General features: G+C 43.5%; 1 protein-coding gene across 1 annotated transcript; it reads left to right on the forward strand.

Moving 5' to 3' along the window:
- Positions 1-15296: 15296 nt before the first annotated feature.
- LOC123150071 (beta-1,3-galactosyltransferase GALT1) lies at positions 15297-21156 on the forward strand. The gene is made up of 9 exons (XM_044569860.1): positions 15297-15813; positions 16764-16804; positions 16968-17959; positions 18469-18704; positions 18906-19187; positions 19596-19724; positions 19853-20032; positions 20255-20362; positions 20536-21156. The coding sequence occupies exons 3-9, from the start codon at positions 17191-17193 to the stop codon at positions 20743-20745; spliced, it is 1914 nt and encodes a 637-aa protein (XP_044425795.1). The 5' UTR covers positions 15297-15813; positions 16764-16804; positions 16968-17190; the 3' UTR covers positions 20746-21156.
- Positions 21157-21641: the final 485 nt, after the last annotated feature.

Here is a 21641-nt window from a genome sequence, read left to right on the forward strand (position 1 = left end):
GTGATCCAAATCACCGATGATCCTAGCGCCGAACGGACGGCACCTCCGCGTTCAACACACGTACGGAGCAGCGACGTCTCCTCCTTCTTGATCCAGCAAGGGGGGAGGAGAGGTTGATGGAGATCCAGCAGCACGACGGCGTGGTGGTGGAAGTAGTGGGATTCCAACAGGGCTTCGCCAAGCGCTGCAGGAGGAGGGAGATGTGTCATGGGAGGGAGAGGGAGGCGCCAGGGCTTAGGTATGGTTGCTCTCCCTTCCCCCCACTATATATAGGGCCAAGGGAGAGGGGGGCAGCCTTGGCCCTTCCTCCAAGGAAGGGTGCGGCCAGGGAGGAGTCCATCCTCCCCAAGGCACCTCGGAGGTGCCTTCCCCTTTTAGGACTCTTCCTCTCCCTTATCTCTTGGCGCATGGGCCTCTTGGGGCTGGTGCCCTTGGCCCATACAGGCCAAGGCGCACCCCCTACAGCCCATGTGCCCCCTCGGGGCAGGTGGCCCCACCCGGTGGACCCCGGGGACCCTTCCGGTGGTCCCAGTACAATACCGGTGACCCCGTAACTTGTCCCGATAGCCGAAATAGCACTTCCTATATATAATTCTTTACCTACGGACCATTCCGGAACTCCTCGTGACGTCCGGGATCTCATCCGGGACTCCGAACAACTTTCGGGTTACCGCATACTTATATCTCTATAACCCTAGCGTCACCGAACCTTAAGTGTGTAGACCCTACGGGTTCGGGAGACATGCAGACATGACCGAGATGACTCTCCGGTCAATAACCAACAGCGGGATCTGGATACCCATGTTGGCTCCCACATGTTCCACGATGATCTCATCGGATGAACCACGATGTCAAGGACTTAATCAATCCCGTATACAATTCCCTTTGTCTATCGGTACGATACTTGCCCGAGATTCGATCATCGGTATCCCGATACCTTGTTCAATCTCGTTACCGGCAAGTCTCTTTACTCGTTCCGTAACACATCATCCCGTGATAAACTCCTTGATCACATTGTGCACATTATGATGATGTCCTACCGAGTGGGCCCAGAGATACCTCTCCGTTTACACGGAGTGAGAAATCCCAGTCCCGATTCGTGCCAACCCAACAGACACTTTCGGAGATACCTGTAGTGTACCTTTATAGCCACCCAGTTACGTTGTGACGTTTGGCACACCCAAAGCACTCCTACGGTATCCGGGAGTTGCACAATCTCATGGTCTAAGGAAATGATACTTGACATTAGAAAAGCTTTAGCATACGAACTACATGATCTTGTGCTAGGCTTAGGATTGGGTCTTGTCCATCACATCATTCTCCTAATGATGTGATCCCGTTATCAATGACATCCAATGTCCATGGTTAGGAAACCGTAACCATCTATTGATCAACGAGCTAGTCAACTAGAGGCTTACTAGGGACATGGTGTTGTCTATGTATCCACACATGTATCTGAGTTTCCTATCAATACATTTCTAGCATGGATAATAAACGATTATCATGAACAAGGAAATATAATAATAACTAATTTATTATTGCCTCTAGGGCATATTTCCAACAGGACCCATATGTCATTGACTCAGCTAATTAATATGGTTAATTAACCTTAAATTAAACCTAACTAAAATGTCAGTGGGGTCGGGGCCCACATGTCAGCGGCTAACCTAACTAAATTAGTGTTAGTTTAACTCCTAATCTAGGTTTGACCAGGGGGCAGGGCCCACGTGGTCAAATGGGTCAACCCCACCGGCGACATGACGCCGGCGAGGCCCGAGACGGCGGCGCGGCTCGGAAATGCATCACAGGCGACGAAACGAGCGGCGGAGGGCATCTGCGGGGAGCTGGAGCTCTCCCGCATCCAGCGCAGCAAGCAGCAGCAGCTAGGGTGGCCGGGGTTGTGCGCGGCGTCGACCTCGACGACGGCCGGATGGGCACACTCGGGAACGGGGCTGCGATGGTCGTGGAGTGGTGTGCTTAGGTCCTACAGCACCTACGCGGCGCGGTGAGCACGTGGGTGTGCTCAGTTGAGTGCTTCGACGACTGTGGCCACGGCGGCGAGAAGCTCGGGCGGCGGAGCGGTTCGGTCTCCGGCGGAGCAACGACTACAGCGTGCAAATGGAGCGCAAAGGAGGGGGGTTAGGGTCAGTGGCTCACGGCGAGTCGGATGAGCAAGTCGGCGAGCTCGGGGACGCGGAGACGGCGGCGAATCGAAGGTGAGGTTGCTGGCGGCCGAAGGTAGAAGACGAGCTCGGGGACGACGCTACAGGGCTCCCGTGGTCAAATAGGTTGGTGTAGATGACGCAGAAGGCGATGGCGGTTCCTCTGGAAGCAACAGCGAGGCGCGGGGTGGACGATGGCCCCGGTGGTGCTCGTCGGCGCTCTCGGGTGCCCGTGGTCGAACGCGGGAGAGGAAGCAGAGGAGGGGGAGGGAGTCCAGAGCGAGAGAGGGGGAGTGAGAGGGGGACAGGGGTGTCGTGGTGGCGACCAGGCAGTCGAGGGGGGGGGGGGCGCACGCAGGCAGGGAGGAGCCAGCGCGGCTCGCCGGCCATCGGGCACGCAGCTGCTTCTCCTCCTGGCAGGAGGAAGAAGACAGTGCTGCCCCTGGTGGGCCGGGCTGGCTTTGGCCAGGTGGGCTGCAAGTGAGGTTACTCTCTCTCTCTCTCTCTTAATTTAGTTTCTGTTTTCTATTTTTTTTCTTTTCTGTTTTGAATTAGTAAAAATACTAATTCATTTTGTAAAATCCTGAAAATAATTGTGGGCACTTTTGAAACTATTTCCAATAGCCCTCAAATGCTTTCAAGATTATTTGGACATTTAAAATATTTTATAGAATTTAAATGTCCAAATTCAAATACTTATGATTTAATTCAAAAATCCAGAATAGCCTCCAAAAATATGAAACCATTTTTGGCAGAGGGTTTAGCCAGGACCAAAGATGGTGGACATTTATGAAGGGAATTTTGGGTTCATTGAAAAGTTTTAAGTTTGAACCAAGTTAATTCCTTTAATGCTAGGGTTTAGGCAATCCCCATTTCCAAATTTTAATGGCATTTAATCATCATGCAAGATGATGATGCAAAGACAAGTAAGGGCTGAACTGGGGCTGTGACAGAGCCTCCCACACGGCGCCCCCATCACTCCCTGCTGTCCGGCGAGATCCGGGGGGCAGGCAGACGCGTGCGCAGTCTGGGCGGCGGCATCCACCGCGCGGTGCTCCCTGCCCCGCGCCCCCGCCGCGATGACGCCACGTTGGTCCGAATCATCGGGTGGTAACGCCCGGCGACTGGCGCGCGCCGTGCAGCGCGAGGTGGGCTCGATCTGCATCCACCGGCGGGATCAGGCTCCTCATTTTGGAGACCCTGCCGCAAGCTGTGCTCGGCCGGATGGGCGGAGATCAACGAGGAGTGGATTCCGTGGTGCAGCACGACGCCGACGGCTTCTCTTCGCCACCGTGCTCTGCTTCCCTCCCTATGCGTCAGGATCAGGGTGCCCACGGATCTTACCTTGTCACGGTCGGCTCTCATCTCTCCCTCCGCGTTTGGTAGCTCTGTTGGATTGGCACCGCCGTTGAAATTCGATCTTAGATGTAAGAAAAAATCTGGAGGTAGATTGAATCTATCTTATATATACTCAGTTTGAAAGATAGCTAAGAGTAGATGTGTAGTAATCAGAATACGGTTATGATTAAGTTTATTTTATGAGATGAGGATAAAACCTTTTTTGGGTTGTCTGGATACGGAGTTTTTTGCCAGTTCTGTTTCCCATAAACTCGTTTAACGGTCTAACCACCCAAAATGAGTTAGCGTACCAAAAATATAGTTTTTTTAGGGGCAGAAATAAGTAAAACTTCGTTTTATTACAACAAGAAAAGTGGGTCTTAATAGTTTTTCTATAAATAATTTTAGCCGTTCCTATTCAAAAAGGCATGTTTCAGAAAAAGAAAAAACTCTGGTCAAGGAGGCTTAGCTTCCTCTTCCTGGAGAGTCAACCTTCCAATCCTGACCAAATTCTAATTGTACACAAACACACAATGCATTTCAACAAAGCAAAACACAACGGGGAATCATACAGATTTATACAAGGTAACCTGACATAAAAGTCAGCACTGTCCAATGGTCACATTCATACTGATGTACCAATTGTAAAAACCGAACGCAAAGCTCGGTCTGCATCTTTTGGCAAATGAGCTCAGCATAACGCGCTATTGTGGTATTGCCAAAGCTTCCATTCCGAGGTCCTTGCCATTTTGCAGGTTAGCTATTCTTGTATTTAGGGTCTAATATGACTCATTCTCCAGTCACCACAATGCTCTTGCTGAATAGCTTAAGGGTTGATTTTTCTAATCCTGTACTTGGCACTTTGGAATCACCGTCTGCAACGAATTTTGAGGCCTGAATTTAAGGATACATGTGTGCTCTTATCACAGAGCTACAGAAAAAAAGCAGACGAACAGATTATGTTCCTTTTGTTCATATCGAGGCATCTATTGTCTTGAAAGACTCATCCTTTAATAGTAGAGATAGTAGAGATATGATGAGCTCACTGATGGCAAACTCAGCTCGAATTTGGGTTCTTTGTAAATTATCAGATACATAGTTCCTTATCCATGTATTTTCAACGAGAGATTGTACGGAACTGAAGTTTAAGTCAGTTTTTTAATTGCTACTCCCTCCTTCCCATATTCTTAGGCGTATTAGTAGCCAGCATGAAAATCAGCCCAGTTTAATTGTTACTTGAACCATCATACATGCTGTATAGATGTAAGCATCAACGAAAGACCCAGCCAGAGATTTGTTTTTGTTTCCAAAAAAATAGCGACCGTGAGTGGTTGTTGTAACTGAGTGAGAGAGAGAAAGGCATCTGCGCCTTAGATTTTGGGACTTCATGCAAAAACTTACGCGCCTAAGATTTTGGGAAGGAGGGAGTATATGATATTAGATGCCTCAGGTTTTTACCATATTAAAAAGCGTATGCCTTAGAAAGAAATACGACACCTTAGTATTTTTTTTCGTCTATAGCAAGTCACTGTCCAAGCATCTTCATCCTTAATCTGTTTGCAATTTCACGTTGTCTCTTGTTATTTCCAACTTAAACAGGTGCATATTCGACTAAGAATAGAACGGGGAGATGTCGCGAAAGGAATACTCATGGTTTCTGAAGACTGATTATGCTCACAAACTCAGGTTAGTGTGCATTAAGATCTACAATAGTAATGTAGAATTGAACATACTTTACCTGAGTTGTTATAATTTGATCTGGCGACTTCATGTGCTAAGGACTTCCTTGTAGGCTATGTTTTTCATGGTCGTTAATAAGGGTTCAAATCTTTTTCGCTTATTTGAAATCTTGCTTTGTTCCTTGCCCTTGCCCTTACCCTTCCCTTTACCCTTGCCATTGTCCTTGATGGCGAGAATCTTAATGTTCCTCTTCGCGTTGGCTCTAGACAATGCAATGTAGAGCTGACTGTGAGAGAAATATTTGTAACTGTATTGTACTGTGATTAAGAGGACTTTAGCAAGATTCTTTATGGAAAAGGGGTCTTCAATATGAACTTGAGTCTGGGAACTGAACAGGTGTCTATAATATGAAATTGGGTGAAAAGCATGTCAATCTCACGACATCAATTCTTAAAATGTTTTAGTTTGTTACATTTGCTTTCATTCGTTTGCATAGAGTAGACTTGCTGTAAAGACAAGTTTGAGATGCCATGTCGCACTCGTCCACATTAGCACACATTATACATTTGTTTCATGTATTAATTCCCAGAAGTTGATGAGCCTAATGAAGCACCTTCACAATTTGGTAGCTGGTACATAGCTTAAATCCTGCATGCTTTGTTCAATTTACTTGGAGTAGTACTCCTTCACAATTTGGTAGCTGGTACATAGCTTAAAATCCTGCATGCTTTGTTCAATGTACTTGGAGTAGGTACTTAAAGATGCAATCTGAGTACCACTATATTTTTGAGGTCACATCATGAAGTTTGGAACAGGAGTTTAGTATCTTTCTGATGTAAAAAACTTTGCTGAAACAGTTGAGGATTGCAAACCTAGGGCATGGTGGGCACCATCGAACATAACAAAGGTGGACCTCAGTCCTTTGCCGTCGGAGAGGCAGAAGACGGTAGGTGAAGAACTGTGAAGATGATGGCAGGAGGATGTAGCGACGGCATCAGGAGATATAGACGCAGCAACAGCCGTTGAGCGCAGGTTCTGGTTCGGGGGCGCCGAGGTTGCGGTTCAGCAGAGGCAGCTCGCCGCTCGCGTGAGAACGATGTGGCATTATTTTTGACGGGCGATTCTCTCCTTGACGTAGTGCGTCCGTGGGTCGATGGAGCTCGTACGCGAGGAAGAACTGGCGTTTCTCTCCCTGCTGACGTGCGTTCGTGGGTCGATGGAGCTCGCAGGTGGTTTTATTTTTTGCCGATGGACCTCGTTCGTGGGTTGAGCTGAACTGTTTTTTAGGCTGGTTTGTTGATCGATGGACCTCGTTCGTGGGTTGACCCGTTTTTTTTGGCTGTGGATCTTGTACGTGGGCTGAGTTGGCCTTTGATTTTTGGGATGCTGCGGGCGTGGCCCATCGCCTGATGGTAGTGGTACGAAGGGGGTGGGGGATCGAACGAGGTCGAACCATCACGACGTTCGATCCCCCTTTAATAGTAGAGATTTAAAATTTTCGAATGATTAAATCAACAAGATAGGTTATACATTTTCTTTTGACAACAAAAGATAAGTTATTTGGTTTTTGGTTTTTGTAGCGACTTTCATTTTAAGCTGGGTACTGTAGCAGCTCAACCTGATGCAGTAGTGAGCGATTATTTGGTTTTTGGATGGTTCTTTCTTTGTTATTTTTTAAAACAATATACATTATAAAAACAAAAACAATAATTTTAAAATTCATTTAATTATTTGAAAACGCCGAGAACATTTTTTAAATGCAAATATTTTTTGGAAGCATTATTTTTTTTTGAAAATGTGAACAATTTTTAAAAAACACAAACAATTGTTTGAATTCCATATTTTTTTCTAATTTCAAAAAATGAAAACTAAACAAAATGGTAAGAAAAGAATAGGAAAAGAAGAAAAACCCGGACAAGAATATTCGGAAGTGTCCCAAGACAGATAGAAAATAGAACAACAACGTTCCTAAAACCAGATTTCCTGTACAAAATGAGCCACTCCAAATCGCTTGCCCCTCTACGAAAGCTATGCGGCAAATAGGAATTACCGTGAGTGCTATGTCTCGCATTAAGCGAGATTGATCCACCCGCAAAAAAAAAAAGCGAGATTGTAGCAAACTGAGCAAATGGGAGAATCAGGTTCAAACGCTTGTCTTCATGGATAGCGCTAGCGCTGCTAGCCACTTCACCAGAATGCCATTCGTGGAAAGTGATAGGGGCACGTACTACTTGACGCGATCCGACTCGGTTTTCTTGGTTTTCTTTTTTTCCTCTCCCTTTTTCGTTCTTTTTTGCATTTTGTATCTTTTTTCTCTTTTCGGATTTCTTTGTTCTTTTTTATTAGTATTCTATATTTTTATATATGTCAACAACATTTTTCTAATACACGACTAATAGCTTTTCAATACAAATTACACATTTTTTGTTTGATTTTCTTTTTCTTCTTCATTTTTTTGTTTTGTTTTCTTTTTTCTTATATTTTATTTCGTTTTCACTGTATATTTTTGTATATGGTAAATTTTTGAATAAGTGATCAACATTTTTTTATACACGTTCAACATTGCCCGAACGATTATTCAATATTTTTTCAAATACTCGTTCAACAATTCAATACTTATTCACATTTTTCAAATACTTGTTAAATATTTTTAAATACTCATTTAACAGTTTTAAATACTTATTAAACATTTTAGAATACTTGTTAAACATTTTTAATACTTATTCAATATTTTTCAAATATTTGTTCAACATTTTTCATATACTCGTTCAACATTTTTAATACTTATTCAACATTTTCAAATACTTATTTAACATTTTTGGAATTCATATTCAACATTTCTCAAATACTTTTTCAATCTTTTTCAAATGTTTTATAGAGTTTCTTTCTGATATATATATTTAGAATATATTGAAGTATAAACAAAAGTGAACAAAAAAAGAAAACAAAAACAGAGAACAGACAGAAAAACAGAAAAAGGAGGTTGGAGCTTTCCGCGTGGCTAGACCACGGCCCATGTAGAGCTCCCTCAACAGGAGAGGCTGCCCTGAGAGCACTATTTGAAGAGCGCTCCTTCGGGAGCCTCCCAACAATCACATTGGGTGGGCTGAGAGCGCATCACTTGGCGCGCTCTCAGCCGCCGCCAAGTGTCGCGCTCTAGGCGCTTCCTTCGGATTTTTTTTCACACATTTTCTGCTTTTTAAATGATTATATTCAGGTTTTTTTTTTGACTTTTCGGTTTTCCACCGGTGTTTCTTAACTTTTTGACAAAAAAATATTAGAAAAACAAATTGTGCCAAAAAAACACGTTTTTTCGTGAGAGGCACGGTTTTGCTTTCGCGAGAGGCACGGCCATGCCTTTCGGGAATGAAAAAAACAAGTTTTCTCTTTTTTTTTCTGTGAGAGGCATGGAGTTGCTTCTGCGAGAGGCACGGCCCGTGCCTCTCGGAAATGGAAAAAAACGCGTTTTCTCTGGGTTTTTTTTGTGAGAGGCACGGTTTTGCTTCCGCGAGTGTCTCTCATAAACTAAAAAACACATTTTTATTTTATTTTTTCTTTCGTGAGAGGCACGGTTTTACTTCCATGAGAGGTGCCTCTCGGAAACAGCTTCCGAAAAGGGAAAAAAGTGCTTCCGGTTTGGTGTTTTCATCCGATTTTTTCATGACTTCAGCAAAACATATTAACATGTGATCTATATTTGAAGATCTCGACACGAGAAATCCAACTTTGAAAACAATTTCAAGATTTGAATGTACGGTTTAAGAGATAAAACATTTTGAATAAACGGATCTACGAAAAAAGAAAAAACTCACAAGTTACGACAAATGGTAAACATGCAGCACACCACTTGTCACAAACAAAAAATGTGAGAGTGATCTTTGAAAGACTCATTAATTAATGATTTCGGGCTGTCCTCTGTCTCACTTACAACGAGAAATAGGGGCACCCAGGAAGCACCTGTAACACGCAGCGCAAATCAAGCGATTTAGCCCATAAGGCTTGATTTGGCCCGTTATTAGTGAAAAATGGAATGGAGTGCCACCATCAGGCTAGCAAATTCCTATTCGCCGCACATTATCGCGAAATGCCGGTGAAAAGCGCAGCCTCGAGCTAGCACCCAAACAAGTCGGCCCATCTTAGTTGGTTCCGGTTCGGTTTCGCTTTTTCGCTTTTACCTCTGTTATGTTGTTTCTTTTAATATTTCCCTTCCTTTTTTGTTTTTTGAAAAAGTTCCCTTTTAAAAAATGTTCAAAACTTTTAAAGTTGTTCCGAATTTAAAAAATGCCTGGGTTTCATCTGTAGGAATTTTAATAAATGTTCCCATTTTTAAAATGTTTTAAAAAATTCAAAAAATATTTGTATTTTATGAATTGCTCACAAATTCAAAAAAAGTTCAGGAATTTCAGAAAATGCTTGCAGTTTCGAAATTTATTTGGAATATCAAACAATTGTTCCTGTTTAATAAAATTATTTACAAATTCAAAAAAATGTTTGCATGTTCAAATTTTTTCACAATTTAAAGAATATTTGGGATGCTTACAAATGTTTGCAATTTCAATTTTGATTCCCGCAATCCAAAAAATGTCCAGAAATTTCAAAATTCGTTCACATTTCTAAAAGTATTCATTATTTTAAGAAGAAACCGGCTGCTACAGTGTAGCGATCCCTACAGTAAACCAAATCATACGATGTTTTTTTTAGAATGAAGGCTCAAGAATAAACCGAATCATACAGTAAAATGCGAATGGCTACAATGTCTTCTGCTACATGGGCCGGGTCGAATATGGAGGGTCCTTGTGCGTCGCGGCGCAGTTGGACGCATTGAGCGTTCAATAGGCCATGCCATTGTTCTCAAAACAAACAAACAGAAAAAATCTCACCCAACTCGGGTACTACGACAGTAGTGTAATTTTCTTATTTTTCTTCTTTCTGAAAGTTGCAGGGAGACAACATCATGTTGCTTTCCGTATAGACTCGTGGGTCTCGTTCTTCTTCTCCGGACCCGGTATTGGCACGCACAGGGCGGTACGTTAATAGATGAAACAGTTACTCCCTCCGTTTCTAAATATAAGCTTTCGTAAAAATTCCACTATGGACTATATACTGAGTAAAATGAATGAATCTATATTCTAAAATGCATTTATATACATCCATATATGGTTCATAGTGGAATCTCTACAAAGACTTATATTTATAAACGGAGGGAGTGCATATTTGACTATTTGAGCATGATTACCGGACGATTAAAGGTAGCTAGGTGTTTTCTTTAGGAAAAGTACTACGCTCACAGTAGGAAAAAGGCCCTTCTCCTAGAAAAATTTCTAGACTAGCATCGACACAATTTATAGTGCTGCGTAGCATTTCCTCTTTTTCTGAAATATAAGTCATGCGTGATATTTCAGTCTTTTCTTTTGAAGGTGTTCCTCATATTTCAGTCTCCAAAGAATGCAGTTTACTGATTTTTTTTACTTATGATATCTCCGGAAAAAACTGATTTGGATAAGTTAAAAAAACCATTTAAAATTTATTAAAAACAAAACAAAAGTTAATTAACCCATAATGTTTTTCAGTTTTTTTCAATCATCTATATACTATATACAAATATAAGATCATCCCAATGGGGCAGGCCATCAAACCAGGTCAATCCGACGACCTACATTGCTTCAATGATGAGCACTAAATATGTTTAGCATGCTATCAAATATTGACATCAATAATAATTATTTATATCTTTACCAATATAAAAAGACCTAGAGGAGCAGATCCAACTAATCACAGGCATCAAACCAGGTCAATCCAACGACCTACATTGTTCCAATGGTGAACACTCAACATGTTTAGTGTGCAAATAATTACACACCAAATATTGATGTCAATGATAATTACATTAATATTTATGTGCAATTAATGTTTGTCTAATATCAACGTGCAATTATTATTTGCCTAATGTCAACTTGAATTGCCTAATAATAGCATGCATTGCACGTACACATTTATCAGTCTTTACTTTTAAAAGGGAGTTGGTAACGTCGCCTCACCTCCCACCAACCATATATTATGCTCATGAGCGTCTTACAGGCGACCTTTCGCTCAAGAGCAGTCAATATGGGCCGCCCTATTTGACGCGTGCATTAACTCAATCAAATCGGCATTTTCCTAAAACAACGTTGTGCATTAATTCAGTCACATCAAATCTTATGAATATCTCAACTAAATCTAAAATTGCCTTCCACTATTCATATTCAAATAAAATCTTACCAAAACATTAACTATAACCAAAGTTGACCGGCCCAATTGACGCGTGCACGCGTTTTTAGTTTTCGTTTCTTTTTATGTTTCTTTTTTGTTTCATTTTTTCTATGACCAAACTATTATTTTGTACTCAACATACTATCAGAATCGACATAAAACTGTATGCCAAGTTAATTAGGCAGGAAATTAGTCACACCGAATCAACCACCCAGACATTAGTGTGAATTTTTTAAAATATAGCGTAAAATCAATTTAAAAATCAAACTATTAATACAATCAATTAGTCAGGCAATTAATTACATGTGCAATTAATTAGGTACATTTAATAGGGATTTTTTTGTCCAAATCAATTTAAAAACTAAATCATTAATGCGGCAGACAATTAATTCGGCCTACAGATTAGCGTGGATCTATCAGAAAACTGCTTCTTTTCTTTACAATGTCGGCCACTATTTTTCTGCAGGAGAATACGGGTACCTCGGCCTTTGATGGAATTATGCTTGGTAGCTAGGATCTGCCAGAAAACTGCTTGTTTTCTTTACAGTGTTGAACAATGTTTTGCCGCATAAGAATCTAGGTACCTCTATCTCCATCTTTGATGAAATTCTGCACGGTAGCAGGGATCTGCCAAATAAATATTGCTCTGGACATTATATCATGGGTTATTGGAACATTTGGATGCAAAAAAAAAAAATGTTCTCGACATTGTATCATTGGTTGTTGGAACATCTAGATGCAAAGTAGCATGAGAATCTTCGATAGTGAATCCCTAGGTGTCTGATCATGGAGAATTCTACTCAAGAATGACTTAAAAGATTGTGGGGCATAGAGTGAAACAAAAGAACGTCAATTGCCTCGAGAACTAGATTGACCAAAAAGTTCGCTAAGATAGTTCGCTAAGAGCATCTCCAACAATAGACCAAAAAGTTAAAGACCAAAAACTGATTTTAGGTGCCGAGAGAGAAGGTAATATGTCAAATTTGGCTCATATTCATGGCAAATCAGAAGAATTCAACGTAAAATTATGTATCTTAGATGTTATATTCACTACATTCCTAGCAATATCACATTCAATAAAAATGGATACAAAAATATAATTTCCTTGCGAATCAACCTGTGGTTGAGTTGGTTAGGTGGACAGTGGTATCCCTAACCCACCAGGGTTCAAATCCTGGTGCTCGCAGTATTCCTAGATTTATTTCAGGATTTTCGGCGATGCGCTTTCAGTGGGAGGAGACGTTCCCGTCGACGACGAGGCGCCTACGGTGACTTCGTAAATCTCAAGATGATATGCCGGCTCAGTCTCTCGGAGGTGCTCATAGGGGTAGGGTGTGCGTGCGTGCGTTCATAGGGGTGAGTGTATGCGCATGTATATGAGCGCTTGTGTCTGTACTGATGCTCAAAAAGAATTATAATTTCCTTTGCAGCATCTCGCCGAACATGTTGGGTGCGATGAGCTCACTTCTGGCCAATTGAGTTCAACGGGGACGAGAGGGATGCCAATTAGTGGGGGATGGTGATGGGAAGGAGGCCGAAGGCCAAGGGATCCGACGCGACGACCAATTCTGACGATGGGAACTCGCCCATGTGCCGAGAGTGATCACCTTGGGGTGGAGCGGCGACAGTGACAGTTGGGGAAGGACTTACGTCGGTGGGACCGGGCGGCGGCATGGGGAGCTTGGCGGTGTTCGGGGCGGACGATACAGACGGCGCCGAGGGGCGGAGTTCAAGGTGGAAACAATCTTTTGGTCACAGCTGCGTTTTTGGTCTGCTGTTGGAGATGTTCTATGTGTTGATAATTTTTTGTGAGCCACCGATAATTTTGCTTCATGCTATCCAGAACGAGAATCGTATAGTCTCTTTTGTATTTTCTTATTCTTTTTTGTAGATTGTAAACATGTTTTTTAATATACGTGAAAATAGCGTATACTGTTCTTGTTTAAAAAGAAGGCGTGGCTCATATTCAAATCTGTTGGGCTGACTTCCGGTGCAATTTGCACACTTGTCTACATGTAAAAAAGGTCGTCTCTCAGTTACGCAATGTCAGAGCAACGGCAGAAGTCAGTTCTGACGGTCCACGCACTCTGTGGAAAAAGTATTCCATAGTACTTCTAGAAAGAGGATAGTATATTGTTTCTTGTATAGATCATGTGACCCAATAGAGATTGGTGCTTCTAATCCATTGCGAGGAAATACAAGATGCACCATAAACATCAGATTAGTTGGCTGCTGGTGAGCTAGGCCCCATAGATTCCAGTTTAATTCTTCAGGCAAAACGGCAGCTGATGCAGATGTTTTAAGAGGTGTCAGCATATGAAGTTGGTACGCACGCATTCCCCCGCCCGCACCGAAAGAAAAGAAGAGACTTCACGAAATGCGCAGATTGGTGCACCTAACGCGAACCAGAATTTCACCATCGCGGAAAAGACTATCCACGCACACCTAATCGGCCAATGATGACCTTTGCTGGAACATCCGATGCTCATCACGGGGTTCGGACAAATACGAGGCCCAGTGTGTTCCTTTTTCTTTCTTTCCAAATAATTTGCCGAGTGCGCAGTTTGACGTGCTCAAATCAAAACCACCGGCCATGTCAAATGGTTTCGTGTCATGCATGTGGCAGTGGGGTGTGTGCGTCGTGAATGGAGAGCTTGAAGTTTGAATTTTCCTCCTCTGACGCTGTCTGTTTTACTTAGATAATAGCTTTGCAGAAAGAAAAAGGCAAAGCAAAAGAGCACGTGTGGCTTTGCTCGGGGCCTGGGAGCTCCCTCCGGTGGACGGAGCCGGATCCCCTGACGTACGGCCACCTGACGTTGGGTCACTGACGCGTGGGTCCGGGTCCACACGTCAGCGAGTGCGCCGTACGTCAGAGGAGCTGCGTCCCCGGTGGACCAGCCGAGCCGCCCCAGGAAAGACTAGGTTTACAAGACGCAATCTCCCACCGGGAACCGCGACCGAGGCTTCATTTTTTCTCGTCCGTTTGGTAAGCGAGAAAGGGACGCGCATGCGCATCATTTCTCGTAGGATGGAACGGGTTCACATACTGCACGGTATTGCTATGTGCTGCACATTTGTCACCCGGGTCAACACGACGCCGGGCACGCACATCTTTGTCATGAAAATAGTTAGCCGGCCGGAAAAAGATCGACAAAGCGTATGGATCAAAGGAACCGGATCATCATAAGCTATCTCAATGCCAAATGTATCTTAATAACTTCCCTATAGTCCATTGTGCCGTCCACCGGCGCGGGTGCCTGTAGAAAACTATTGTGACTGTGGCTTGTTTGCCCAGCGACAAGTCAATTTTGAACGATGGCCAAATGTGGAGTCGATTGTGCAAATCCGCGACGTCATACGGAGGACATCGCGGTCTCGCAACCAACCAACCGGCACCGTACATGTGCGTCCGCAGGAGTACAGCGGGGCCCACCCGAGAAAATGACCGGGTTTGTTTGAAAGCAAAGCGTCCCGTATGGTAGCGGGTTTGGACCGGCATCAGCTTTGTGCTTATCGTAAAGACCCGATTTGGTTGCCTCTGCCGGTCTCCCGCGCCCCTCCCTCCAGTCCGGTCCAGCGAACCAACGTGCCTGCCCCGTAGCAGTACCAAACCGTAAAAAAGTTTGAATTTGTCTCTGCTCGTGCTCGTCCAAACCGTCCAAAACCCCGAGCCGACCCAAGCCAGCCGCGCGGCACGAGGTCTCCAGTCTCCTCCTCGAGCAGTGAGATCTCCTCTCCCCCCGCTGGCGGTGCAGCCCATCGAATCGAGCCCCACCCACCATCACCACCCACGACCGCGACCCTTTCTCCGCCACGCCCGAAAGAAAAAGAAATAATCAATGAGAGCCCCCCTCCCCTCCCTGCACGGCGCCTATTCGCTCCCTCGCTCGGTCGGTCAGCTCGTCGCGTGGACTCGAAGCCTCGCTCAGCAGGCATCCTTCCCTTTCCTTCGCTCCGCTTCGTCCCTACAGACCGTCAGACCCCCATCCCTCTCCCAACTCCAAGCTCCAAAGCCCGCTTGCTGAGACCGAGCTTCTCCCCCCCCTCCCCGTCGCTCCCTCTCCCGCCACCTTGCGCTCGCTCGCTTGCTGCGGCGCGCCGAGCTATCTCCGCCGTCCGCCTCGCTCGCTCGCTCGCTCGCTCCAGCGGCGGCAGAGGCCAGACGGGCAGCCCGAGCCGTCCCCTGCCGAGCGGCCCTCGCATTGCGGCTGCGCCTCGTGGGTTTCCGGTCGCATTGTGAGACGGGCGGGGATCGCTCGGGTGGTGCCAGCGCGGCGCGGCGCGGCGGCGGTGGAGTGTCCTCGTGCTGCGCCTGATCTCGCGCCCCCAGATTCGTCGCCGTTCCGGTGATCTGCGCATTTGCTCTGCTGGACAGTATCCGGCGGTGAGTATCTCTCTCTCTCTCTCTCTTTTCCCCGTCGAAAGGGAACTGTCGGTGGGTGTAAGTGGGGGCCGTCGCGAGATTCGCGTTGCCTATTTCGTGCGGTAGCTTTTCCTAAATACGCAGTCGGATTATTTCTTTGGCTGCTGCAATTTCTTTCTTTTATTTTTTTGCTGCAATTTCTTTCGACTTTTCGCGATCTCACTAGTGCACTTCTTTATTGGGCCTTGCTTAATTTACGTGTCGCGTCTACTTTTTAATCAGTAATAATTGGAACTAGCTAGTGTTTGACGCAGTTCCTTTTTCGCGTTTTCCTAAATAAAATTGTTGTCTCCTCTGAATTTCCTCGGTGAGAAATGGTTTGGCAGCCTCGTTTTGAAACTGTTTTCTGCTGCCGGTTCGCACTTAATTGCGCCCCCCCCCCCCCCCCCCCCTTGAAAGGGGATAATTTGGTTAGATCGGCTGGGAGCTAGTATTAATTTCAGATACGGCTATTTAAATTCCAGTTCGTAATCATGTTATGGCGAGGGGATGTCCTAGTCTCGTTGGCGGCACCGTGACATGAAGGCAAATATCTATTGTAGCCATTTTAGGATGCTGGAGTATTTTACAAGTAGATGAGGCTTGTTTGCCACGTGAGATCGATTCTGACATCCTAATTGTACATACATACTTTTCACACAAAAAAACATAACATACATGTCTGTAATCATGTTGTTATTTATGCCATAGTATTTGCAACATGGATGATCATATACTCCAAGCCTTGTGTAGCTGTGTTATGTGACGCCGTTGATGCAATTCACTTCTCAGTGCGGTTTTTTTTTTCCGATAAAGGCCGGATTTTATTAGCTCAAAAGGGAGCAACAAGGGGATACAAATGCGGTTAAGTACCACATTAGTTCTTTTACTGGATAGAGTCCATTTTTTATACCGCTCCTTTACCTTTGCAGGACACAGTGACTCGCCTCAGTTTCGCTGATACACTTCTGTGTGCTAATGCGCAGTGGCGTAGCCAGCCCAATAAGTCAGGGTGGTCCACCAATAGAAATATTTACATAAGTTTATTTATTTTCAAAGAAATATATTTTTAATACACTATGGGGAAATTCCAGGGTGGTCCATGGACCACCCTGGCCACCCCCTAGCTACGCCACTGCTAATGCGGTTATAAAGCTTTCATCACACCTCTGGAACGTTTGTGTGACCTTCAAGGCGTTGATGAGCACTGAACAACGGTGGCAGTTCAGCAGGAATTGACTTGACTGGCTGAGTTGGATGGGTTAGTTGTGAACTGAGATTCTATGGATGCGTGATATTTTAGGCTGAAAATACAGTGAACGTGACCCTCATACCAACTTGTCATATCAGTTTTGAGTGATGAAGAAATGGCACGGTGGTTCTGTCATAGTATGTTTGTTCCTAATCTTGATGTTAAGATATGTGATATTGGATAGCCCGCTTGCTGAAAGATCTCTTCAGTATGTCTTCCAACAAAATAGCACGGCACAGCTACACTGGTTAGATGTTCCAAACCCACCTGCACTTCAGAATCCACAGAACTTCTCTCAAGTCATATCAACTGAATTGCTAGCTTCCAACCTTTCCATAACAAGAAATCTCTCTGATAGAGAAATACAGACATTGCATTCTTGGAATCATCTGAGGGACCTTGTAAATAATGCCCACATCCTACCAGATGGATTGGATGCAATCAAGGAAGCTGGAGTTGCATGGAGGAAGCTAAATGCAGCCCTTGAATATGATGACTCAGTTGTTTCATTCAATGGTAGCACACAGCATAAGGACAAAGAGAAGCAATGCCCATATTCCATTAGAAGAATGAATGTTACAAGGGTGGGTGATAGATTTGTCTTAAGAATTCCGTGTGGGCTTATTCAGGGCTCTTCGATAACTATTATTGGCACTCCTGGTGGTCTTCTGGGTAATTTTAAGATAGACTTAACTGGAGCTGCAGTCCCTGGTGAACCAGACCCTCCAATTGTGCTTCATTACAATGTCCGTCTTCTTGGTGATAAACTTACAGAAGATCCTGTAATTGTCCAAAATACATGGACTATAGCTGATGATTGGGGTTCTGAAGACCGTTGCCCATCTTCTGATTCGGATGCTAAGGACAGTGTAAAAGGTATCCATTCTTTCTCTGGTCCATATCTTACATTATTTCTTTTTTTCGATAAAGGGCATTTTTATTGACTCAAAATGTAGCATCAAGCGGATACAAAACATAATGAGCGTCACCCGGCCTCTGCATAACTAAGATGCACATAGCCAAACAAAAACAAATTGAAAGAATATAAAAAAGACGACATATCAGCAATAGTAGGATCATGGTGAATACCCATGGCATGGTATTGGCATTGCATGTGAGTTATTCCTTCTAGAATCTGGTTCTGTAATCAGCAAATTTTATCCACCTTGTTAAAAGTTACTTGGCCCTGTATGTACCACCATAAATATGTACTGTGTTGAGGTATTGTATTATCTGATATCACTATGTCTGTCTATTTTTTTGCACACTTCTTATTTGTACCCTTAAGACCTGTTGAACAAAATGGATTTGGGTCTTGGTAAACAATATGTATTTTCTTTTGATGGCAGGCTTGACATATAGTTTTGTTTTCTGTTGTTTTTCAGTGGACGATTTGGAAAAATGTAGCAGCATGGTGGGCAAAGCCCACAAACAGATCTTGGCCTCAAAGTCACATTCTAATTTTTCAAGCATGCAACCTACAAGGAAAACAACTGCAGAACCTAAAAAATATTATCCCTTCAAACAAGGATATCTTGCTATAGCAATTCTTCGTGTTGGAGCAGAGGGGATCCATATGACTGTAGATGGGAAACATGTCACTTCCTTTGCATTTCGAGAGGTGAGTTGTGTATAAGATATTTGTTTTGCTATTGCATTTTGTAACAGTGTCTAGACAAACTGATTTTGCCAGGGTAACAATTTTGTTGTTGTGTCTTCGGATGGTCTGTGAAAGTTATTGTTCCATACTCTCATTATCGAACTATTTTCTGTCCATGTTTCAAAGTATGTTCTTATTACTAATCTACCACATTTTTACCAGGATTTGGAGCCTGGGTTTGTTGGGGAAGTAAGGATTGAAGGAGATATTAAATTGCTGTCTGTGCTAGCGAGTGGCTTGCCTACAACAGAGGACTTTGAGCATGTCACTGACTTGGAAATATTGAAAGCTCCACCTGTCCCTACGAATAAATCCATTGATCTTTTTATTGGGATATTCTCTACAGCAAATAATTTTAAACGCAGAATGGCGGTTCGAAGAACGTGGATGCAGTACGATGCTGTCCGTTCAGGAAAAGTCGCAGTTCGGTTCTTTGTTGGCCTGGTAAGGATGAAAGGCACATGATATTATATCTTACAGTAATTTGTATGCCATATAGTAGTTATACCTACATAAATGCAATATGTGTACATTTGTCAAATAATAGGTGTAGAGCTGCATACCACAATGCTCCATTCATGTTTTTCCTCACAAACAAACATGCTTAGTCCTCACTTTGTGTGTGGTTGGGGTGGGGGGTATCATGCCTGTGCAATGACCACCTTATTGAAGATCTTTCTCCTTTGTTGATTGCATTTGCGTTCACTGTGTACTTGCTTAGCCCTCATCACAAGAAACAATCTTTGAAATTTTGTCAAAACTCTTCTTGTGTCCTGTTGTATACTAGAATTACCGCTCTTCACTTCATGGTCAATACTCATGTACCCCTTTGGCTTCTTTGATAAATAAAAGCATAAAAATGAGGTGGTGAACGAGGAGCTCTGGAACGAAGCACGGACATATGGAGACATCCAATTGATGCCATTTGTTGATTATTACAGCTTGATTCTTTGGAAGACGATTGCCATTTGCATATATGGGGTATGTATATACTTTTTGAGGAGAATTTCTTCAATTTCTTTGCGGGTAGATTTTTATTTGGGAGTACAGTGGAACCCTGGGAACTCTGCCTGCAGCCTGCATTTTCTGACATCACTTTTCTTGTGCAGACAAATGTACTTTCAGCCAAGTATGTTATGAAAACCGATGATGACGCTTTTGTTCGTGTAGATGAGATACTTTCGTCCCTACATCAAGTAAATATCAGCCATGGACTGCTGTATGGTCGTGTCAATTCTGATTCTCAGCCTCACCGAGATCCGTATAGCAAGTGGTACATAACTTCAGAGGTAACATTTTAAATTATATTTTTTTCTATTGCACAATTATGCAAGCGTGTTTTTAGCACAGGGAAAGTCTTTATCTGCGCGATGGAAATTTAGTTTTTGTTCAAACCAATGATGGAAACTTCACCACTACTGTGTTTTGGACGGCCATGTATATTGTGCATTATCATTTATCATGTAGCAGATGCTTAGCAAATGTTTCCGCTGTTACCTGCCTTTATGTAGGAATGGCCTGAAGAGAGTTATCCCCCATGGGCACATGGACCAGGGTACATTGTATCTGAGGACATAGCAAAAGAAGTTTACAGGAAACACAAAAGAGGGGAGCTAAAGGTATGCACCCTTCTAAAATTTGTAAAAGGGCACCCTCTTTTCCAGCAGAGATAATTAATTCTCTTCAGTTGCTTCAGTCTGAAACTTGAAGGCAGCTTAGAGAAAACACCATGCTCTCCAGCCGTTTGTCCCTGCTGTGGTGCGGAATATTAACCGGCGATTTTGACTTGCAGATGTTCAAGCTGGAGGATGTGGCGATGGGAATATGGATCAATGAGATGAGGAAGGAAGGCATTGATGTCACGTACCAGAACGACGGAAGGATCTTGGTGGAAGGCTGTGAGGATGGGTATGTGGTTGCCCACTACCAGGAGCCAAGGCAGATGATGTGCCTCTGGGACAAATTCCAGAAAACAAAGCGAGGAAACTGTTGCAACGAGTAAGGGTGAACGATCTTCTATGTTCTGATGGCTACTGCTTGCTGGCATCTAACGGCAAGTTTGAGAACATCCATGAAAGAGGAGCCAGAGAGCTTCTCGCGGATGGTTTCTGATCACAATTGACAGGCCACAATTTTTTTCTGACATCGGCCATTCTTTTGTGTCCGTGTTCTGGAGTAGTTCCCTGGCTTACAACCATATATTTTTGTAGGAGATGTAGTAGGTCCCTTCGGTTTTGGCCATAGGTAGGGAGGTGTGGCTGCTTGTAACATATCATACGAGAACGTAGGGCTACATTTTTAGGATAGTTGGGAGGGCCAGCTTTAGCCAAGAAAAATCAGTGGATGCATTTTGCATCCGTGTAAAGCTATTCCAGAACCACTTGTATAATTGATAGTCCACTTGTGTTTCGTATTGGAGCAACTCTAGGGGAAGTGCATGGATGAACCCGGATACATATGAATCCACTTTGAAAAACACATTTCTAAATGCTAAAAAAATCTGGAAAAAGTTGCACGGGTATGTCTCCATGTTCTATGTGCGTGCATAAAGTTTCATGAAAAAATAACTTTTTTTGTGACCTGTGCAAAAAAGACAATAAATTGTGTTGTGTAACACTATTTAGAAGCACTGAAATTCATCTTTTTTGTGGAGATAAAACAAAAAGACATTTTTCATAAAACTTTGTGCCGTGTGCACATATTTGTGAACATGTATGCGTGATTTTTTTTTAATTTTTTGACGCTTTAAAACATGCTTAAAATGCATTTTTAAAAAAATGGGTACATATGCCCATGGGTGCAGGGGTGCCCTCTCGCAACTCTAGGCACTATATTCTCGTCCCGCAAAATCATTTTACGGTTCCTTCTAAAACGATTTTGCAGGAATTGATGCGCCCT

This window comes from Triticum aestivum, chromosome 7A, assembly GCF_018294505.1.
Source record: "Triticum aestivum cultivar Chinese Spring chromosome 7A, IWGSC CS RefSeq v2.1, whole genome shotgun sequence".
Classification (NCBI taxonomy): Eukaryota; Viridiplantae; Streptophyta; class Magnoliopsida; order Poales; family Poaceae; genus Triticum; species Triticum aestivum.